Below are 19,802 nucleotides of genomic sequence, written 5' to 3' on the forward strand. Positions count from 1 at the left end.
TGATGTTGTTTTTTAAAACCATGTATTAGTCTATTTATTATTTTATTTTGAAAATGTGCAATAGGAGAAAAATATTAAGTTATTTTTAAAGCACTTTGCTATCTTTTCCCCCCCGTGAAACAATTAAACATGAATTTTATCTCTATGTTGCAGCTGTCAGCTCTTGCATTGATTTTTTTTCTTGCCTCTGAAAGTATTAGGATTTCCTAAATCCAGTGAAAGAGATGAGTTGGTTTGCTTAATATGCAAATTGCACACTGCATAATAAGTTGAACCTTTTTGTAAAACTTTTTTATTTTAAATAATAGGAGAAGTTAATTTAACAATCAAGGGTTATAACTTTGGAACTGAACTCACTCGAAGAGTGGAGGTGTATGTTGGAGGAAAACGCTGCCAGGTTCTTCACTGGAACTTCACTGACATCAGATGCCTTTTGCCCAAGTTGTCTCCTGGAAGACATGACATCTGTGTAGAAGTCACAAACTGGGGGTTTGCATCGACAAGGTACGGCAATGAACATAAACTTGGTGGCGTTGTAACAGGTGGGCTGATAGTATAAGGATGAGAAAAGAAATTGTCATTAACCTTATATTTAGTTGCTTTCTTTACCTTTCTACATCTCCTTTTGCAAAAAGTTCTGAGAATATCTTGTAAACACATATGATTCTTAGTTTTGAGACCATCACCACTCAGATTAGGTTGTAAAATTCTCTGTAGAACTAGGTTTGCGTATGTCATGTGACTTTCATTCATTCTGAATATACTTATGAAGCAGTTACTAGGGGGCAGGCACTTGCTCAGGGCTGGACTCATCATGAAGAATAAAAGGGACATGTCTCCCATTGCTAGTGATGCCACAATTTTGTTAGGGAGGCAGATTTCAAGCAGGGTTACATTACTAACTTAATTATACATGTGAAAAAGGCTATGAAAAGAGCTACCAAGTGCTGTAAGAGTATGTCATAAAGAGAGCTAACTTTTCCAGAGGAAAAGGGAAGAGTTCTTTAAAACGGTGACAAGTCAAAAATGGGTAGGTGTTTGTCATGTGAAGGAGAGGGTGGACAGAGTACTTCTCCAACTCTAACTTTCCTTTAAGTGTCTAGTATTTTCTTCCCCAAAAGCTGTTTGTAAACTGGTAAAATTTTAGTTCTAGCATAGGAAGTTATGGGTTTAGGATACTTAGGGAAAAAAAGAGGAAACATAAATGTAATGATTAAGAAAATGCAAATAAAGCTGATGTCAGAGTGGAAGGAGAAATGATTGCAGCGAAGTCTTGTGGGAGGTGAAGGAAGATGAGCAACTGTAAACATAGACCTCGGAGCTACATCCCCTCTAAGACTCAAAGAGCAGAGCTCACATGGGTTCTGGAAACGCTACTGGCTTGTGCTTTGGCAAAATGATACACTGGGCAGAATTTACAGCACATTGACAGGGTAGCTGTTCACAATTTTGTTATGCTGAGGAAGTTAAACAAAAATTAACACAAAGACTCATTCAGGTTGTGGTAAGAGCTGGGATGTGTGTCAACTCTGTTTCAGGTCAGAAAGCACTGTATGTTTCTATGAACTCTTAGTGGACACATTGTAACAAAGCAAAATAATTTAAATCCTCTCATTGAAATAATAATTAGAAGAGAGAGAGCAGGACAAATTTCTAACAAACACAGAATGATAAATTCAAATTAATTGCACAAAACTTTTTTTACTCATAAAACATGAAATTTCATTGCTATTCTTTTTTATACATACTGCTGCCTTTATGTTTTACTCTAATGAAAATATAAAATATTTTAAAGGATTTTATGTCTTTTTTGGGACCTCAGTTCTCATAACCATATTTTTCCCACAATATTTTACAATATTGTGCCTGAAATTCTACTACCATGGGATTTTCAGAAATCCAATAGGAATAGTTAAGGAAAATCTATTATCTATATACCATCCAATCCAATGGCGGTGCATGATAATTATCAGATTAGTTTGAAAAAGTGTATATTTTCAGTTACTTTCTCTTCTTAAATGAATCATATGCTAGTAAAAAGTTTAACAACATAAACCATTGAAACTTCTGTTAATTTTTCTTTTGCAGAGACAGGTTAAATGCTTCTATACAGTATATTTTGGAAGTGAGCAAGATGTTTCCACAGAGAGGCTCCTTATATGGGGGAACTGAAATCACTGTAATGGGTCTGGGGTTTAGTACCATACCCACTGAGAACACCGTGCGCATAGGTAAGATTATTCCATCCTCGCAGGAGGGTTGCTTCATTTTTCCTAGTTTAAAGGATGTGCTGTAGTTGCTGAGTCATTACAGAAATGTTCTCAATCATGGAAGCTTTACCTTCCTATTCGTGTATAAAAGTTCACGTGTATTTGGTTAAGGTGGTGAAAGGAAACTGAGTAACTGCTTTTTATTTCAATAAATGATGACTGTATATTTCATGTGTACAAAATGCTTAAAAAGACAAAGGTGTCTGTTATAAAAATAAGCAAGACTCAAGCATGATTACTATCAGAAAAATGTACCAACAGCCTACTACTACCTAATGTGGAGTTGTTGTAGGGCCTTGACTTTTTAGTAATTATATTTTATTTCTATAGTTCAAAAAAATATTTGAGAGTTTTTAAACCCCATCTTTATTCTTTCTAGGGTTCTTCCCTTGCAGTGTGACATCATCCTCCTCGGATGTCATAAAATGTACTCTTTCTTCAACAGGGAATGTATTCAGGATTACCAACGATGGGGAAGATTCAGGTACAGCCAACACTTATATAGTGTATATAATGGAAGCACTTAGCTTGAAATTAATTTGGCTTTTATTTATTTTATATTTCAAAGTTCTCCAAGGATATCTATTGTTGTTTATTTCTATAATTTGTCAATGGCATCCCCTTGACATACAGGGCCACAGAGAGTGAATCGAAGGGCCAGGTTTTAATCTCCAAGTTCAGTAATTGCTGATTGATTTTACTGCATACAGAACGCCCTGGATTACTCTAGTTTCTTATCAGTCATGGATTTCTTAATGAATACTCACACTGAAATTATGTAGATTTTTGTATGCCTCTATGCCTGAGAAAAATTATGTTTAAAGAATTATTCAGCTTTAAAAAATATTTCATGTGATATTTCTGAACAATGTGTTTATTGACTTTCTGATTATTTTCAGATTGTCCCTTGATCATCAGTTTTGTTATTTGTATGGTTTATTTTTTTCTTAGCTTCTGTCCTTAATTTTTATTATTTCTGTTTATTTTTGTTACATGTTTAAATGATGCACATAAAAGTTTTACAGTGTTATTTTAAAAGATTTCACGATTATAAAAATGTAATATTTTCAAAGAAAATTATAAGAATTTTTACTCCTTTTCTTATAAAATGTGACTCAGTTTTTGCTCCCAGTACATGGATTAGGTTATGCCTGGTCACCATCAGTCTTAAATGTGTCTGTGGGAGACACAGTGACATGGTACTGGCAAGCACATCCATTTCTTAGGGGAATCGGATATAGAGTTTTCTCTGTCTCCAGTCCTGCAAGTGTAACTTATGATGGCAAAGGATTTATGAATGGAAGAGAAAAATCTGCAGCAGGTATGTTTCTACTTTGCTGAGTTTTACATCATGCTCATTTTTTCTCGATATAATAGAAAGATATTTATTTTGTTTAGATTTAAATACATTTGCATAAATGACATATACAAATATACAAAATGATTTAGTTGGTACTTCATTGCTGTAATAAAAATTTACAAATTCATGACATATTATAAGTGAATGTAAGCAAGGTATTGTATACATTGGTGATGAGTTTCTGATACCTAAAAACATCTTTCTGAATTCCAGAATAAACCAACTAAAAATATATATAGAGAGAAACAAACAAAATACAAAGAAAACTGGAATTTTTAAAAGTCATACCCATTTGCTAACATATAATGAAATTCTGTTGATTGGAATTAACTTTGAAATAAGTATTTATTTTAAGACAACTCTGTAAAGTGTGCCTTGTAGACTGCTTATTTTGTTCTGTACATGTAGCAGTCTGAAACTTTTTACTCCTGAACACTAAGTATTATTCATTTATTGTTCATTCCATGTTGGGTTGTTCTTTAAAATTTGGTAAGTTATGCCAGATTTGACATGGCTTTTCTAGAAAAGTTAACGCTGGATCTTGTCTTCCTGGAATGTAATTTCGTTATGCGAGATAGCTCTTTCTAGCCAGTCATTTCCTTACTTTCTGTTGAAATATCATATGCATGAAAAATAAGAAGCCTGTCATCTGCATGGGCATTTGAATGATCATTTCAAACTTCTTTTCATAGGTGCATTAATTGCTTGTATTTGTTATATACAATCTTATATTATGGCAGGTTCATTTTCTTACCAATTTACTTCGCCTGGAATCCATTATTATAGCAGCGGGTATGTTGATGAAGCTCAGTCCATTTTTCTCCAAGGAGTCATTAACGTTTTACCGGCTGAAACCAGGCAAATTCCCCTGCACCTGTTTGTGGGTAGCACTGAAGCCACATATACTCAGGGTAAGAATTAAAGATGGATAGCCCATTACTCCAGTGACCCAGATATATTTGACATTTCTGGAGTAGGAGGCAGATAACTGGGTCTAATCCTGCTTCTATCTCTTACTAGCCACATGACCTTGAATAGGTCTAGACCAGTCTGAGGTTGGAACGTATTCTACAAAATACTGATCATATTAATGTTGTCCTCCCAGAATCCTGTGTGCCTACAATAAGATACAGTATAAAAAAGTTCTGATATTCTGTATATGCCTGAAAATACATTAGAATGTGAGGTGATGTTATTGTTTTATTTTTTCCATGGGATCTGGCCTTAGATAAATTGAAAAATAAGTTAATTTTATATTCACTCTTTCCCGTATCATCATTGTCCAGGTCTTTCTTTTAACTTTGTACTGCCTGGGCCCCTCTTGTCTTTAAGAAGAAAAAAAAACAAAAAACGGTTTACCAGAATATAAACCACTGTGGTCAACATAAAGAGTAATGCAGTCTGAAAACAGTTCTTATTTTAGAATATGATCCATGACTTATAGGCAGTTCTTTTGTCTGAAGGAGAACCTCTGAATGTGCACTTGGGAAGCTCTGTGGCAGGCTGCCTAGCAACAGAACCCCTGTGTGGCCTGAACAACGCCGGGGCTAAAAACTCAGACAGATTGCTCTTTGAGCTGTCAAGGTGTTCTTCACCGTCTATAAACAGCATTAGTCCATCTACCGGAACAGTGAATGACTTGATAACGATTACTGGACAAGGCTTCAGTAATCTCACATGTGCTAATAAGGTAAGACCATAAAGATCTCATTTTTACTTCTATATACTCAATAAAAGGAAGACATTTTGTTCATAACCTCATACTTTAATTTTTAGCAACTTTATTATGATATAATCCACATAACATACAAATCACCCATTTAAAGTGCATAATCCAATAGCTTTTAGTATATTCACGGTTATGCATCTATCACCCAGTCAATTTTAGAATATTTTATTACCCCAAAAGGAACCCCACAATACTTAGACATTACTCCCAACCCCTCCGTACCTCCCTGCCTCGAGCAACCACTAATCTACTTTCTGTCTCTGGATTTGCCAATTCTGATCATTTCCTGTATATAGGATCATGCACTATGTCATTTGTGACCGGCTTTATTCACGAAGTATATTGTTTTCAAGCAAGGTTCATCCACATTGTACCATGTAGCAGAACTTCATTTCTTTTGTGGCTGAATAATATTCCATTGTCTGGCATAGACATTTTATTTACCAGTCACCAGGTCATGGACATTTGAGTTGTAGTCACCTTTATTACTATTATGAATAATGTAGCTATGAACATTTACGGACAGTCATGATTTAGTTTTAAGATTAATCCAAGATGTGTTTTAATCAGTCCCCAAAATCAACTTTATGCATAAAAATTTGCACTTCGGTGATTTTAAAAATTTAGTTGCTGATAATACAGTATTTAAGTTTGTGTTAGAGAAATGTATTGACCTATTTTTATATTCATCTTACTTTCAGGTTACAATTGGTAGCTACCCCTGTGTCGTAGAAGAAAGTAGTACCAATTCCATGGTATGTCATATTGACCCTCAAAACTCAATGGATGTTGGCATCAGGGAAACTGTCACTGTAACTGTCTACAACCTGGGCATTGCTGTCAACACCCTGTCCAATGAATTAGATAGGCGATTTGTACTTTTGCCAAACATTGATATGGTGTTGCCAAATGCAGGATCAACCACAGGAATGTCAAAAGTAACCATAAAAGGCTCTGGATTCTCCGTTTCTTCTGCAGCTATCGAGGTCCTTATGGGTCATTTTCCATGTAGAGTTCTATCAGTGAATTATACAACCATTGAATGTGAAACATCTCCTGCTCCCCAGCAGCTTGTGACCATACAGGTTCTAATCCATGGAGTGCCTGCCCGGTGTCAGGGGAACTGCAGCTTTTCATACGTAGAAAGCATCGCTGCTTTTATAACAAGAGTCTCTCCAAATTCTATCAGGGGATCTGTTATAGTCCTTATTGAAGGAGAAGGTTTTGGCACTATCTTGGAGGACATTGCTGTTTTCATTGGAAACCAACAGTTCCGAGCAATAGATGTTCATGAAAACAACATCAGTGTCCTTGTCACTCCCCTCCCAGCTGGGTTCCATCCCGTTAGTGTTGTGGTGGGAAGTAAAGGCTTGGCTCTGGGAAACCTGAGTGTTAGCAGCCCGCCAGTAGCATCCGTCACACCAAATTCTGGAAGCATTGGTGGTGGAACTACTTTGGTGATCACAGGAAATGGCTTCTATCCAGGCAACACCACCGTCACTGTGGGGGATGAACCTTGTCGAATTATTTCTGTCAACTCCAGTGAAGTCTACTGCCGCACCCCAGCAGGAACCGCTGGACGAGTCAATGTGACGGTCTTTGTGAACGTGGTAGCTTATCCGCCTCTGCCATTTACATATGCCGCGGAGGACACACCGCTGCTCAGAGAAGTTGTTCCAAGCACAGGTACTCCAATACCCACCTTTTTATTGTCTTGATGTATTATTGGTAATACTTTTCAGCATAGAAGTTGTATTTTTAGACAATCCCATTTAAACCAATTAATACATGGGATTTAAGTTCTGTGTAGTCTCTATTTTGTGATTTTTTTGTTTGCACATTCTTGGCATAACATTTTTAATCAAATTCCAATTTCTATTTTGAAACAGAGTCACCATTAACTTGACCTAATTTTTTTTTTTTTTTTTTTTTTTGCATTTTTATCTTCAGATAGAGCGGGAGGGAGAGAAGGAGGAAGAGAGAGAGAGAAACATTGACGTGAGAGAGACACATCAAGTGGTTGCCACCCACACGACCCCAACTGGGGCTGGGGACAAACTGCAACTGAGGTACGTGCCCTTAGTGGGAACTGAACCCGGGACTCTCTGGTCCATGGACAGACACTCTAACTGCTGAGCCAAACTGGGCAGGGCTGACCTAAATTTCAAAATGAAAGAGAAATAGATAGATAGCTATGGACTAAAATTGGTAATTCACTTATGTCACTAATGTTGATTGAGATAGCACAGAAAACACCTGTTAAAATTCACAAGTAGCTGTGCTCGCTTTGGCAGCACATATACTAAAATTGGAACGATACAGAGAAGATTAGCATGGCCCCTGCGCAAGGATGACACGCTAATTTGTGAAGCGTTCCATATTTTTAGAGCGTCAGCCTGTGGTCCAGAGAGACCAGGGTTCGGTTTCCTGTTGCAGTTGGTCTCTGGCCCTGGTTGGGTCGTGTGGGTGGCAGCCACTCCATGTGTCCCTTTCACGTGGATGTTTCTCTCTCTCTCTCTCTCATCCTCTCTCTCACTCCTGCTCTGTCTGAACAAAAAATGGAAAAATGTCCTTAGGTGAGGATAAAAAAAAAAATCGCAAGTAGTTGATCTTACTAACATAGAAACATTTTTGGAATGCCTTGTTGCTATGAAACTATAATTGATTATTAACTTATGAACACAACAGAATCCTTTCAAAGGATTAGAACATTCAGTTAGAAAACAATATTAAATAAATTTTTACTTAATTATTGAGCATGTTATTTTTTCTAAACTAAGACTGAGATGTCTTCTTGATCCTTTGTCATTATGTTATGCTATTTCTGGTCATCTTGAAACTGTTGGAATGCTCATCATCTATGTAACACATTCTGGAAAGGCAGCTGTAGTGGAATGGCTGAGAACGTGATCTTGATGCCTGGGTTCAAATCTTGTTTTTTTTTTCCTTCTTCCCATTGATGAAACTGCACATCATTGATATGATAAACTTAGAATGGTACCTTTAATAAAGAACTCATTAAATGTTAGCCTTTACAAAAAGTATTTTTTAGTTTACATTACAAATGTGTTCAGGTTGGATAATATGTATTCTCTGCCTTCAAGAACTTTGCTATTGAAATTTTCTTTGATGTATCGAGTTTTCTTATTTTTTAAAAAGTAAACATTAACAATAGCAATGACATAACCCCTCCCCCCCCCCCCCCCGCCATGTATTTGTAGTCATTGCAAATGATGAACTAGCTTTGGCATATTTTTTTTATTTGCATGAATCATTTGTGTTTCATCTCTCTGTGAAAACATTGTATTTGAAGATATAAGACATGTAGAAAGTAAGACTTGAGGTATTTTATTTACTGAAGAGACAAGGCAGTAGATCACACTTAAAACAGCACTTCACTTGAAAGGTGAAAATGCTAGATAAAATTCAAAATTTAAGACCCCAAAAAGATTTTAGTTTGTACCTTAAAGTTATTCCTAACATTAAAGATCTCATAAACATCAGTGGTCTTTAAAATGACCACAATGTATTTTTAGTGATCTTTACTATGGTCAGTTATACAGTTAATTTTACTATTAACATTTTAATTAAAATTTAACTACTACTTGGTGACTCTGCATTTGTAACAATTTATGTTACTTAATATCCACTCACTTAATACTTAGGTATGTAGGTCATTTGGATCACCTATGGAAAATACCAAAAATAAAAACAGTAAGCCCATTCCTAAAATATACTCCCCTCTCGCAACCAGCCCCTGCTCAAAAATTCATACTTTTTAACGCCAGATCTGGCTTCTCTTGTCCTATCTTCTCCACTAGCATGAATTAATAACTTACAACTCAATAGAATGGACAGAAGAGGCTTGAAAGTAATGAATGTTGTCATAAATTATAGTTAATATCCTATAAACTAGGATGTATATGATACAACATGTTTTGTTAATATTTATATCTGTTTTTTAATACTGGCTATTTTGTTTATTAAATTAAATAGGTATATCTTAAATGCATCTGTATTTGAATTTAGATATATTTATATTGTTTGCTTTTTTTTTTTTTTAAAGGTCCACCAGGAACCAAAATTCAGATCACTGGATCTAATTTTGGTATTGACATCTCGGAAATTTCGGTGATGATAAATAATATTCAGTGTAATGTAACCATGGTCAATGATAGTGTGTTGCAATGCATCGTTGGAGATCACGCTGGTGGCACGTTTCCTGTTATGATGCATCATGAGACAAAAGGCTCTGCTGTGTCCACAGTTGTATTTGAGTACCCACTTGCCATTCAAAATATTCATCCAAGCCAAGGTAGTCTGGAGTGTGCAGGAACCTACAAATATTATATATTGTTTCAGTAAACACTTACCTTACTTAGGGGAAAAATCACTCTTCAAACACTGCTAAAATTTGTAGTTCTTTTAACAAGTTAAAAATATTTCTGTTTAGCCTGGATATTGTGGCTCAGTGGTTGAGTATCGACCCATGCACCAAGAGATCACTGGTTTGATTCCAAGTCAAGGCACATGCCCAGGTTGTGGGCCCAATCCCCAGTCGGGGGCATGCAGGAGGCAGCCAATTGATGTTCTCTCTCATTGATGTCTCTATCTCTCTCTCCCTCTCCTTTTCTCTCTCTCTAAATTCAATAAAGAAAAAAAAATAGTTTCAAATATTTTTGTTTATGCATCAAATACAAAAAGCATGCAAAGGCATTAATTAATCATTTCAAAATATCTGTTTAATGCCTGTATTTCTCTTAGTGCTATATAATTTATTTAAGAGTTAACCCTACTTAAAATGGCCAGGTTATATGTAAAAATTTCTTTTAAAATCATGTTTAGACATCACTGGCTTGTAATTGTCTACATACATATATTTTTCTATTTGAAAATTATCTTAATTGTTAAAAATCTTATGAAAGTATAAACAATGTATTCAACAGTAATTTTGCATTCATGTTTTTACTGCTCTGAAATCCTTTGTGATATCTCTTTTTTTAAAAATTTTAGTTCCGCCCTGGTTGGTTTAGGTCAGTGGTTAGAGCATTTGTCCGCAGACCAAAGAGTCACAGCTTTGATTCCAGTCAAGGGCATGTACCTTGGTTGCAGTTCGGTCCCCAGCCCGGGTCAGGGTCGTGTGGGAGGCAATCAGTTGGTGTGTCTCTCTCACACATCAATGTTTCTCTGTCTCTCTCTGTCTCTCTGTCTCTCTGTCTCTCTCTCTCTTTCTCTCCCTCTCTCCCACCCTATCTGAAGATAAATGGGGGGAAAAATATCCTCAAGTGAGGATTAAAAAAAATGTAGTTCCTACTAGTTTAAATAAATGACCAGTGAAGATTTAAAACATCACAATAGAAAGAGATTCAATTGCATTAATATACTGTAGTATAATATAAATATAATTTCACTTATGAGAATCTTTACATTAATTTCAGTTCAATTTCAGATGTTAAAAATGAAGTTAAATTTCAGATGTTAAAAATATATACATAGAAGAGGTTATCTTTTAATCAGCTTTGTTTTTCCCTTTTTTGTGTCTTCACTAGGGAGCTTCGGTGGTGGTCAGACCATGACTGTGACAGGCACTGGGTTTAACCCACAAAATTCCAAAATATTAGTATGCGGCTCAGAATGTGCAGTTGATGGGCATAAATCTGATTACACAACATTATTATGTAAAATTCCACCTAATAATGGTAAGTTGTCAGAAAAAAGAATGGCAGTCTTCAAGAAATGGTTAATTTTATTAAGATCAGCGACTGCATTTCTTTTTTCCCAATTTTTGTGTTCTTTGGGGCAATTGAGTTTTAACTGTCCTGATTTTAAGCAATTTCCTCAGAATTTATTTTTGACATGTATATGTGTTTCAAGATTCATAACATTTGGGTTCATTGAATTGTTTACAATAAAGTACATAAAGAGCTGTTTTGGTTTATCACATAAGCTGATGGCTCTTAGTTTATTAAGCTCGCCAAATGGAGAAGACATTTTTAGTTCCTATTGGAGTAATAGATTTCCCTTGAAGATAGGACAGTGTAATAGTTATGAGTGTAAACTCTTGTAGTGCATTTCCAAGAGGCAGACCCAAACTGTGTTTTGGGCACGTTATTCAATTTCACTGTGTCTCAGTTTCTTGATCTGTGAAGTAAGAATAAGACATTGGCTTACTTTATAGAATTATCATGAGGTTTAATAAGTAAAGTGGATGGAATGATACCTGAAATATGTTAACATAATTTGCTATTATGATTCTTTTTTTTTCCCAAACAGTTAAGAGCTGGGCTGTGAGGAGCCCCTGAATCTATTTGCCACTTATTAACTGTGTCACCTTAACTGAGTAACTTAACTCCTCTCTGCTTCAGTTTCTCCATCTAGTAAATGGAGATATTATTAACACTAATTTGATGGACTATTGTAAAGTTTAAATATCTGCTATTTTACATGCACAACAGTTTTTAATTATCTAACACAATCTAAGAACCAAAGGAAATATTCTAGAATAGAAAGTATGTTTTATGTACAAACATTTTTTAAAACATTAACAAAATTTGATGAAGCTTTTCTAAACATTTTGGTATCTTTCACTGACTTCTTAATCAAAGAATACTGAAGAAAATGTAATATTTTGGTGTCTGGGCTTATTTATCATTTTAGCATCAAAGTTTATATCCTGATGTTTTTTGTTAATGCAGTGCTGTCGAGATTTATTAAGTTTTTCAGGATGCTTATCTTAACACTAGCTCTTCTTTTTATGTCTTTGTATTGGATTTCCGTCGTGTTTTTGTCCCTTTCCTTGCATTCAGCAGCCGCTCCTTGCTGTTGTCAGAGTGCCTGCCCTTAGCACTGTTTCCTTTCTTCCTGCTCTAATTTGCCATGTTGGCTCCTCTAGGCCTGGAGAGCGAAACAGGCAGGTTTGTAGAGTTACCTTCAATGAGAGGCTCTGAGGGAGGAGCTGAGGACTTTTTCCCCTGTTGCTAATATATATAAACCTTGTGATGTTTTTGGCAATTGCTAGAGATATTTTTTACTTCACCTATAGCCTGTGAGAGTGATTTGGGGAAAAGGAAGATGTTATTGAACAATGTTTGGTTTACATGGCTATCATCAATATTTCCACACACAAAAATAGATGAGTGGGTACAAAAAGCCATGGTACATGTATACAATGGAATATTACTTGGTCATAAAAAAGAATGCAATCTTAACATTTGAAAAAGCATGGAAGGACCTAGAGTATAATATTCTCAGTGAAATAATCCAAACAGTAAAAGACAAATGCCATATGATTTCTCTTATATGTGGAATCTAAAGAATGAAATAAACAAGACAGAAACAGACTCACAGAGAGAGCAGACTGGTGGTTGCCAGAGGAGGGGAGGGCAGGTTGGAGGATGGGTGAAGGGATTAAGAAGTACAAATCGGTAGCTCCAGAATAGGTAGAGGGCTGTAAAGCACAGCATAGTGAATATAGTCAGTGATATTGTGATGACTGCATATGGTGCCAGGTCGGCACTGGAAATGTTGGGGGAACACTTTCTAAAGTATATGACTGTCTAACCTCTATGCTGTACACCTGAAATGAATACCAAATAATACTGAATGTAAACTGTAGTTGAAAAATAAAATTTAAATTAAAAAATAATAGAACATGTGTGGGGGTTTTGGAAATGAATAGGTCCTAATGGCAGAACTGTACTCAGTTCCACTCTCTTCTCATAGACGGGGGACCAGAGCAAGCCTGTGAAGTGAGTGTGGTCAATGGGAAGGATTCATCACAGTCCACAACTCCTTTCGTGTACACCTTGTCACTGACTCCGCTCGTCACTAAAATATCTCCCAGGAGAGGCAGTACAGCAGGGGGCACCAGACTAACAGTCACGGGATCAGGCTTCAGGTATTGTCTTTACGTGTACATCCATCAGTGCCTGTTTCCAGACTCAAGCCATCATGCCTGCTTTCTCGTGTGCCAGGACAGTGCTTAAATATAGCCATGCTCAAAAGTCATGCTTGAAGCGCATGCTAATACTAACAGCTAGCATTTTGAGTACTTAATCTGTGCCAGGCACCTTCTACCCCATTGACATGTCCTGCCTTGTTAGATATTTTATCCCATTTTATGGTTAAGAAACAAAGATTATAAAGGATAAATAACTTGTCCAAAATCCTAGTAATGTCATGTATAAATCACCTTGTTATATTTTCCTCAATATCTCATCTCCAACCATGACCTGCTTCATTGTGTCATGGAAACATCTCTTCATGCATCAGAACCGTTTCATTGAAACTGGTCAGATTCCTTTTTCCTGAAAATATTCATCATTTAATTCAAATGTATGTATTGCTTCATCATTTAAGTGAATAAGGCTGACTGAAGTCAGCTCATTCAAATCACAGAAGGCAATTTTAATTCCTGCAGTACTTATAACTACCTTGGATTTGAAATTTTACTTGGAGATGAAGTTCTAAAGTCTGTGAATATGATGAAAATGTCACATAGACAAAATGATCCCTGAAAGTCTCTTACAAAGGTGCCTGCTTGGAGACCAACAAGGGATTTCTCAATTAATTGAGCTCAGCCAATTTCTCCAACATGAGAATACTTTCTAGTTTGTACAGTTATATTGGTGCTCTGTTTCCTTTTTTTCTGAACAAATATTTTGAAGCCTTACTACTGACAGAAGTATCAATCTGCACTTTGATGAACCGTAGGGTAAGATCATTTGTTTTGCTGTAATGCATATGTGACCTAGACATTGGAGAAAACCATTAATGTTTTGTTTCGCCCCCTTTTCTTTACAGTGAAAATATACAGGATGTTCTCGTCACCATAGCTGAAGCCAAATGTGATGTTGAATATTCCAACAAGACATGTATCATCTGCATGACAAATGCGCACACTCCTTCAGGGTGGGCTCCTGTGCACGTCGCCGTTGGAAGCGTGGGCATGGCCAGACGGGTGAGAATGCTGCTGGGTGTAGTAACCACAGCGAGAGAAGAAATAACATCTGGGAGGCGATGTGATTGGTAATGAACTCTTTACTTTGTTAATGTCTCCCCAAAATAACCAAGCTATGGCTATAATATATTTAAGGTAGGTTATAGTTTTTTTGCTTATTACTAGAATTTTATTGTTTCAGATTTTTAATTATTATTTTTTTTATCCTCACCCGAGGATATTTTTCCATTTTTTGTACAGATAGAGTGGGAGAGAGAGAGAGGAAGGGAGAGCGAGAGAGAGAAATATCGACTTGAAGGGACACATCGAGTGGCTGCCACCCGCTCGACCAACCAGGGCCGGGGACAAACTGCAACCGAAGTACGTGCCCTTAGCGGGAACCGAACCGGGTCTCTCCGGACCGCAGGCCGACGCTCTAACTGCTGAGCCAAACTGGCCAGGGCCAGATTTTTAATTATTTAATTTAATTGTGGGGTAATTGGTAATGGGTTTTTCACTTTATTATTCCTATGAAATAAACCAACAGGCAACTCTAAAATATCCAAAGTAGGTTATACTTATTAGTAACGAAAATGTTTATTGTTTTTTTATTTCTTCTTTTTTTCAGAAGTTGAATGAAGAATTCTGATAAAACATCAACATTTAAGAGTTTTTCATGTTCTGTTGCAGGGTAATGCTGACTTCCTGTATGTTGATGCTTGGTCCTCCAACTTCTCCTGGGGAGGAAAACCTCCTCCAGAGGAAGGGTCACTGGTTGTCATTACAAAAGGACAGACAATTTTGCTGGATCAAAATACCCCTATTCTGAAAATGTTGCTTATTCAGGGTAAATTTCTGAAAATTTGCTTATTAGACTCCTTCTGTAGAATATTTCTTTAAGGTTAATTTAATCGAAACTCATTATTATAAACATCCATAGTTGTATCATGTTTTCAGTATGAAGTATTGAACTGAGTTCTTATATGTATTACAGTCCGTTTGTGGCATGAAATTATTGAATACTATAACCAGAATGTTTTAATGAAACACAACAGAAAATATCAGAGTATAGCATTTACATGAGTAAGCATCCATCTTTTAAAGCTAAATGTTATTTTTATGAAACTTTTGTTTCAGTAACCATGTGTGTGTGTGTGTGTGTGTGCGCGCGCGTGTTCACATGTGCCTGCCTATATCCTCGCAGAGGATCACAACAGTAAGAGGTATTTCCCATTTAGAAAAACACTAGTATAGTGGGTCCCAGGGGTTGTGAAATCATAGAAATTTGTATTAAGTGACCCCCTTGGGTACCAGGTTGTGGTTCTTTCCTACACCTTTTGTTTTGTTTTGTTAATCTTCATCCAAAAATGTTTTTCTCATTGGTTTTTTTTTTTTTTTAATTTTTTTTCTTTTATTGATTTTACAGAGAGAGGAAGTGAGAGGGAGAGAGAGAGAGATAGAATCATTGATGAGAAAGAACATTGATTGGCTGCCTCCTGCATGCTCCCAACTGGGGATTTGGCCCACAACCTGGGCATGTGCCCTGACTAGGAATCGAACCGGTGACTTCTTGGTGCATGGGTCAATGCTCAACCACTGAGCCACATTGGCCAGACTGATTTTTTTGAGAGAGTAGAAGGGAGGGAGGGAGGGAGAGAGAGAGAAACATCAGTGTGAGAGAGGCACATCCATTGGTTGCTTTCTGCATGTGCCCTGACCAGGAATCCAACCCGTAAGCCAGGTGTATGCTCTTGACTGGAAATCAAACCCGCAACCCTTTTGTGCATGGGGTTCAATGCCCTAACCACTGAGCCATGCCAGCCAGGGTTTACTTATACCTTTGAACCTGCTTTCATTGTTATCTGGAGTTCTCTCTGGTTCTTGATATTCCGTCTTAACTATAGAAAACTAAGTAACTAGAACAGTTACAATTGCATGTAAAAGAAATCACTGTCAAGAGTAAAATACTCTGGGTTTTAGTGTATAAATGTTGCCATGTGGTTTTAGCTGCTCCAAGACCTTTGTATTTTGTTTCTGTTTTAAATTCTGGGATAATAGCAGTGCTTTAGTTATTTGAAGTTATTAACTGTTGGACCCTTGGACAAGCTTTCTGTCCACAAATTTACATCAGTCATAAAAAATGTATCACAGTACTGTCATTAATAATGCTAGCTAGGCCATAGCGGTTGCTGTTGCAAATTAGTGGATAAAAGTTCAGTTAATGTTGGCCTTATAATAGTTTCTATAAAAAGTACTTATTCTTTACTTTTTAAAAAAATATGTTTTTATTGATTTGTTTTTAGAGAGAGAGGAAGGGAGAGAGAAGTAGAAACATTGATGTGAAAGAAAAACAGTAATTGGCTGCCTCCTGCACGCCCCCTGCAGGGAGCCCGCAACGGAGGCATGTGCCCTGACCTGGAATCCAACTGGGACCCCTCAGCCCACAGGACAATGCTCAATCCACTGAGCCACACCAGCCAGCCACTTTTCTTTACTTTTTATTGTTTTCATTCTCATTTATATTTTGTGGTCCTGTGTTTGTAGGACTAGAATTCACTTGGATGCCTATTTAATAATATTTAAAATAACCAATAGGCAAGAGAAAAAAAACCTGCCCTGGGATTTGATTTTCTACAACTTCCTGGGTCTTGTCTGAAGTTTTTATATTTTACGTTACCAAAGAGCTAAAGTGAAGTGGCATGCAGAGTGATAGCAGATAAGAATAAGAATTTAATTTTTAATGTATAATTGAATAAATAGCTTTTGATATTAATTTACTCTGTGACATATTTCAAAATTGTATGCCCCCTAGGTGGAACTCTAATGTTTGATGAAGCTGACATTGAACTCCAGGCAGAAAATATTCTAATTACAGATGGAGGCACTCTTCAGGTATACAAGAGAATCTGAGATACAGTCATTGATAACCTGTCTTCATTTATTTTAAAAAATGGACACAGACAATGAAGTGGTGAATGCCTAGGGTGGGGCAGGGGCAGGGTGGAGGGAGGCAAAGAGGGAACATCTGTAATAGAGTCAACAATAAATAATGATAATGATAATAATAATAAAATACTAAGTGTAAAATAGTTAATTATACCAAAGTCTCACAAGTTTATCTTTTTATAGATCTCTGTTACTAGTTTAAAATCCTTTATCTGGGGCAAAGTTCCACAGCATCCTTGTGCTTTTAATGAGATGATAATAGCATATTGTAATAGAGCAGAATTTAAAATAGAGCAGGAAAAAAACAATTCTGAGATGGGGCTAAAGTCAATCAGTGCACTTTGCAAAAATCTGGCATAGCATATTTGGCTGTTCAGCAAATTTAAGGTTAATCTTTTGGAAGACAGATACAACTGAGTCATCAATTCTTGAAAGAAAAGGGAGAAAAGGAAAACATTCCTTTTGAGTGATTAGAATTGTGGATATTGAGTTTTAACTTTCTGGATGGTGCTTGTGAAATCCCCGCAGGTTGGGACCGAAGCATCTCCATTTCAACACAAAGCCGTCATCACCTTGCATGGGCACCTGCGGTCTCCTGAGCTCCCGGTGTATGGTGCCAAAACGCTGGCTGTGCGCGAGGGAGTCCTGGATCTACACGGTACGGGGCCTGAAGAGCTCACGGAATGGGTTGGGGAGACTGGCCAGAAACCTGCGATAATCATGCTGATAACTTTCTCTCTTTATACGTTCCCTTTTTACTCCCTTGACTCTTCCCTCGCTTACGCGGGCCTGGCCAGCCCTGCATAGGACCAAGACTGACAACCAAGGCCGCTCTTGGGGAAACCTTCTGGGCCTTTTCTGATCCTTTTCATGTGCTCCCTTAATATCTTTTGCCTAATTCAGCACACACCGCAGTTTATACTGATTGTTTATGAGTTATTCCAGAAATTTAACTATGAATTTATAGTTGTACTTTTATATAACTATATTCTAAAAAATTATGAGCAAATAGCAATGATTTTGGTCATGTTTGAGGTATTAGGTTACCTTATTTTTTTAAGGGAAACACAGGTGTTCTCTTTTATATTGCCATAATCTGTCTCTTTAAAAATTTAGGATATATAAACATGGTACCACACTATGATCATAAATGCCCTGCATTGTGTTAAATATGTACAGTAATGGAATTTTCAGAAAGTTATACGTTTTGTCTCTAGATTATCATTTTAAGCAATTTTTCAACAAAGATAACAGGCCTCTTCCTGTTTTATCAATAGTATCATATCACATTTATATTGTGTTCATGTAAAGAAGATGGTCATAAATGGAATATATTGGTGCAGAAGGATTTTTTTTTTTAATTTATAGACCCACATATGTCATTACAGACCTTATTGTTACTTGCACAAAGCAAGCATTCTATGTATTTCTTTAGTGAGAAAACTATGAAATGCTAAGGTAATGAAGCTTCCTCAAATTGATCCAGTCCCGGAAAAGATTAAAATGCATAAAGCTCTCAATAACCGAGAAAACATGTCTTTAGAAATACTTGGTTGGTATGTTGGCTCCAGGTCGTCCTGTTCCTGTGGTCTGGACTCGTTTGGCTCACACTGCACAGGCAGGGGAAAGGACTTTGATTTTACAACAAGCCGTGACATGGAAACCAGGAGATAAGATTGTGATCGCAAGCACAGGACACAGGTATGGTGTCTTCTGGGCCTGATAATTTAGATTCGTAAACAGAAATTTTTTTTAACTACGAAAAAGAGGATGATTCAGAAGGTCCACTGCTATTTCATTTAAATGTAAAACTTCTAATCAAGAACCATGAAGAAGTCCTGTCTGGGCAGCTCAGTTGGTTAGAGCATCATCCCCATTTGTGGGTTCAGTCCCCTGCCAGGCCACATAAAAGAATCAACCAATGAATGCATTAACAAATGGAACAACAAATCAATGTCTCTCTCTGTCTGCCTCTCTCTCCCTCACCCCCTCCTTTCCTCTCTCTCGCTGAAAAAGAAAATCAATCAATAAATTTTTAAAAAACAAAACACAAGCAGCCAAATATGTATTTGCCAAATGTTAACATTGTTCACCAGTGTTGTTTTCATTCATTAGTTGAATTTACAATAAGAAAAGTTGTTAATTTAAACCTATAAAATAAGTCCTCACTTAATATTGTTGATAGGTTCTGTGACTTTAAGCAAAACAATGTACAATGAAACCAAATTTTACCATAGACTAATTGATATAAACAAGAGTGAAGTTCCTAGCTCATCATCATCATTATAGCAAAGTACATCTCATCAACATTATAGCAAAATGACATTGAATGAAATGACGTTATTCAAGAACCTACTGTACTAATAAAATACTTTGGTTTTTTTTATATGGTTAGGTTCCCATGTAAGATTTTCTCTGAGAAAAGCATTCTGCTATTAAAAGTCTTTTGAAAACTTCTGACTTAGAGCTTTAGCTAAATACATTAATGAATGCAAAAATGTAAATGCTTCTTTGTTTGGGGTCACAAAGGAATAATGTTGAAAACTGCAAGTCAACTCT

At 36.5% G+C, this 19,802-nt stretch overlaps 1 protein-coding gene and 1 non-coding gene across 5 annotated transcripts in view; both read left to right on the forward strand.

The window, feature by feature from the left end:
* Positions 1 to 19,802, forward strand: part of PKHD1L1 (PKHD1 like 1) — a 140,467-nt gene that overhangs the window by 59,621 nt on the left and 61,044 nt on the right. For all 4 annotated transcript variants that reach the window (XM_036264471.1, XM_036264470.1, XM_036264472.1 and 1 more), the window contains 15 exons: positions 309 to 504; positions 2,089 to 2,231; positions 2,650 to 2,754; positions 3,403 to 3,591; positions 4,371 to 4,541; positions 5,094 to 5,320; positions 6,061 to 7,045; positions 9,426 to 9,674; positions 10,909 to 11,058; positions 13,082 to 13,256; positions 14,162 to 14,318; positions 14,988 to 15,144; positions 17,110 to 17,189; positions 17,772 to 17,901; positions 18,815 to 18,944. In XM_036264471.1, the coding sequence (XP_036120364.1) occupies positions 309 to 504; positions 2,089 to 2,231; positions 2,650 to 2,754; positions 3,403 to 3,591; positions 4,371 to 4,541; positions 5,094 to 5,320; positions 6,061 to 7,045; positions 9,426 to 9,674; positions 10,909 to 11,058; positions 13,082 to 13,256; positions 14,162 to 14,318; positions 14,988 to 15,144; positions 17,110 to 17,189; positions 17,772 to 17,901; positions 18,815 to 18,944 (3,244 nt within the window). The remainder of the gene's footprint in view (positions 1 to 308; positions 505 to 2,088; positions 2,232 to 2,649; positions 2,755 to 3,402; positions 3,592 to 4,370; positions 4,542 to 5,093; positions 5,321 to 6,060; positions 7,046 to 9,425; positions 9,675 to 10,908; positions 11,059 to 13,081; positions 13,257 to 14,161; positions 14,319 to 14,987; positions 15,145 to 17,109; positions 17,190 to 17,771; positions 17,902 to 18,814; positions 18,945 to 19,802) is intronic.
* Positions 7,638 to 7,744, forward strand: LOC118631943. The gene has a single exon (XR_004959930.1). It is a non-coding gene; the product is annotated as a U6 spliceosomal RNA (small nuclear RNA).

The sequence above is a fragment of the Molossus molossus genome, unplaced genomic scaffold, assembly GCF_014108415.1.
Source record: "Molossus molossus isolate mMolMol1 unplaced genomic scaffold, mMolMol1.p scaffold_m16_p_16, whole genome shotgun sequence".
In the NCBI taxonomy this organism is placed as follows: Eukaryota; Metazoa; Chordata; class Mammalia; order Chiroptera; family Molossidae; genus Molossus; species Molossus molossus.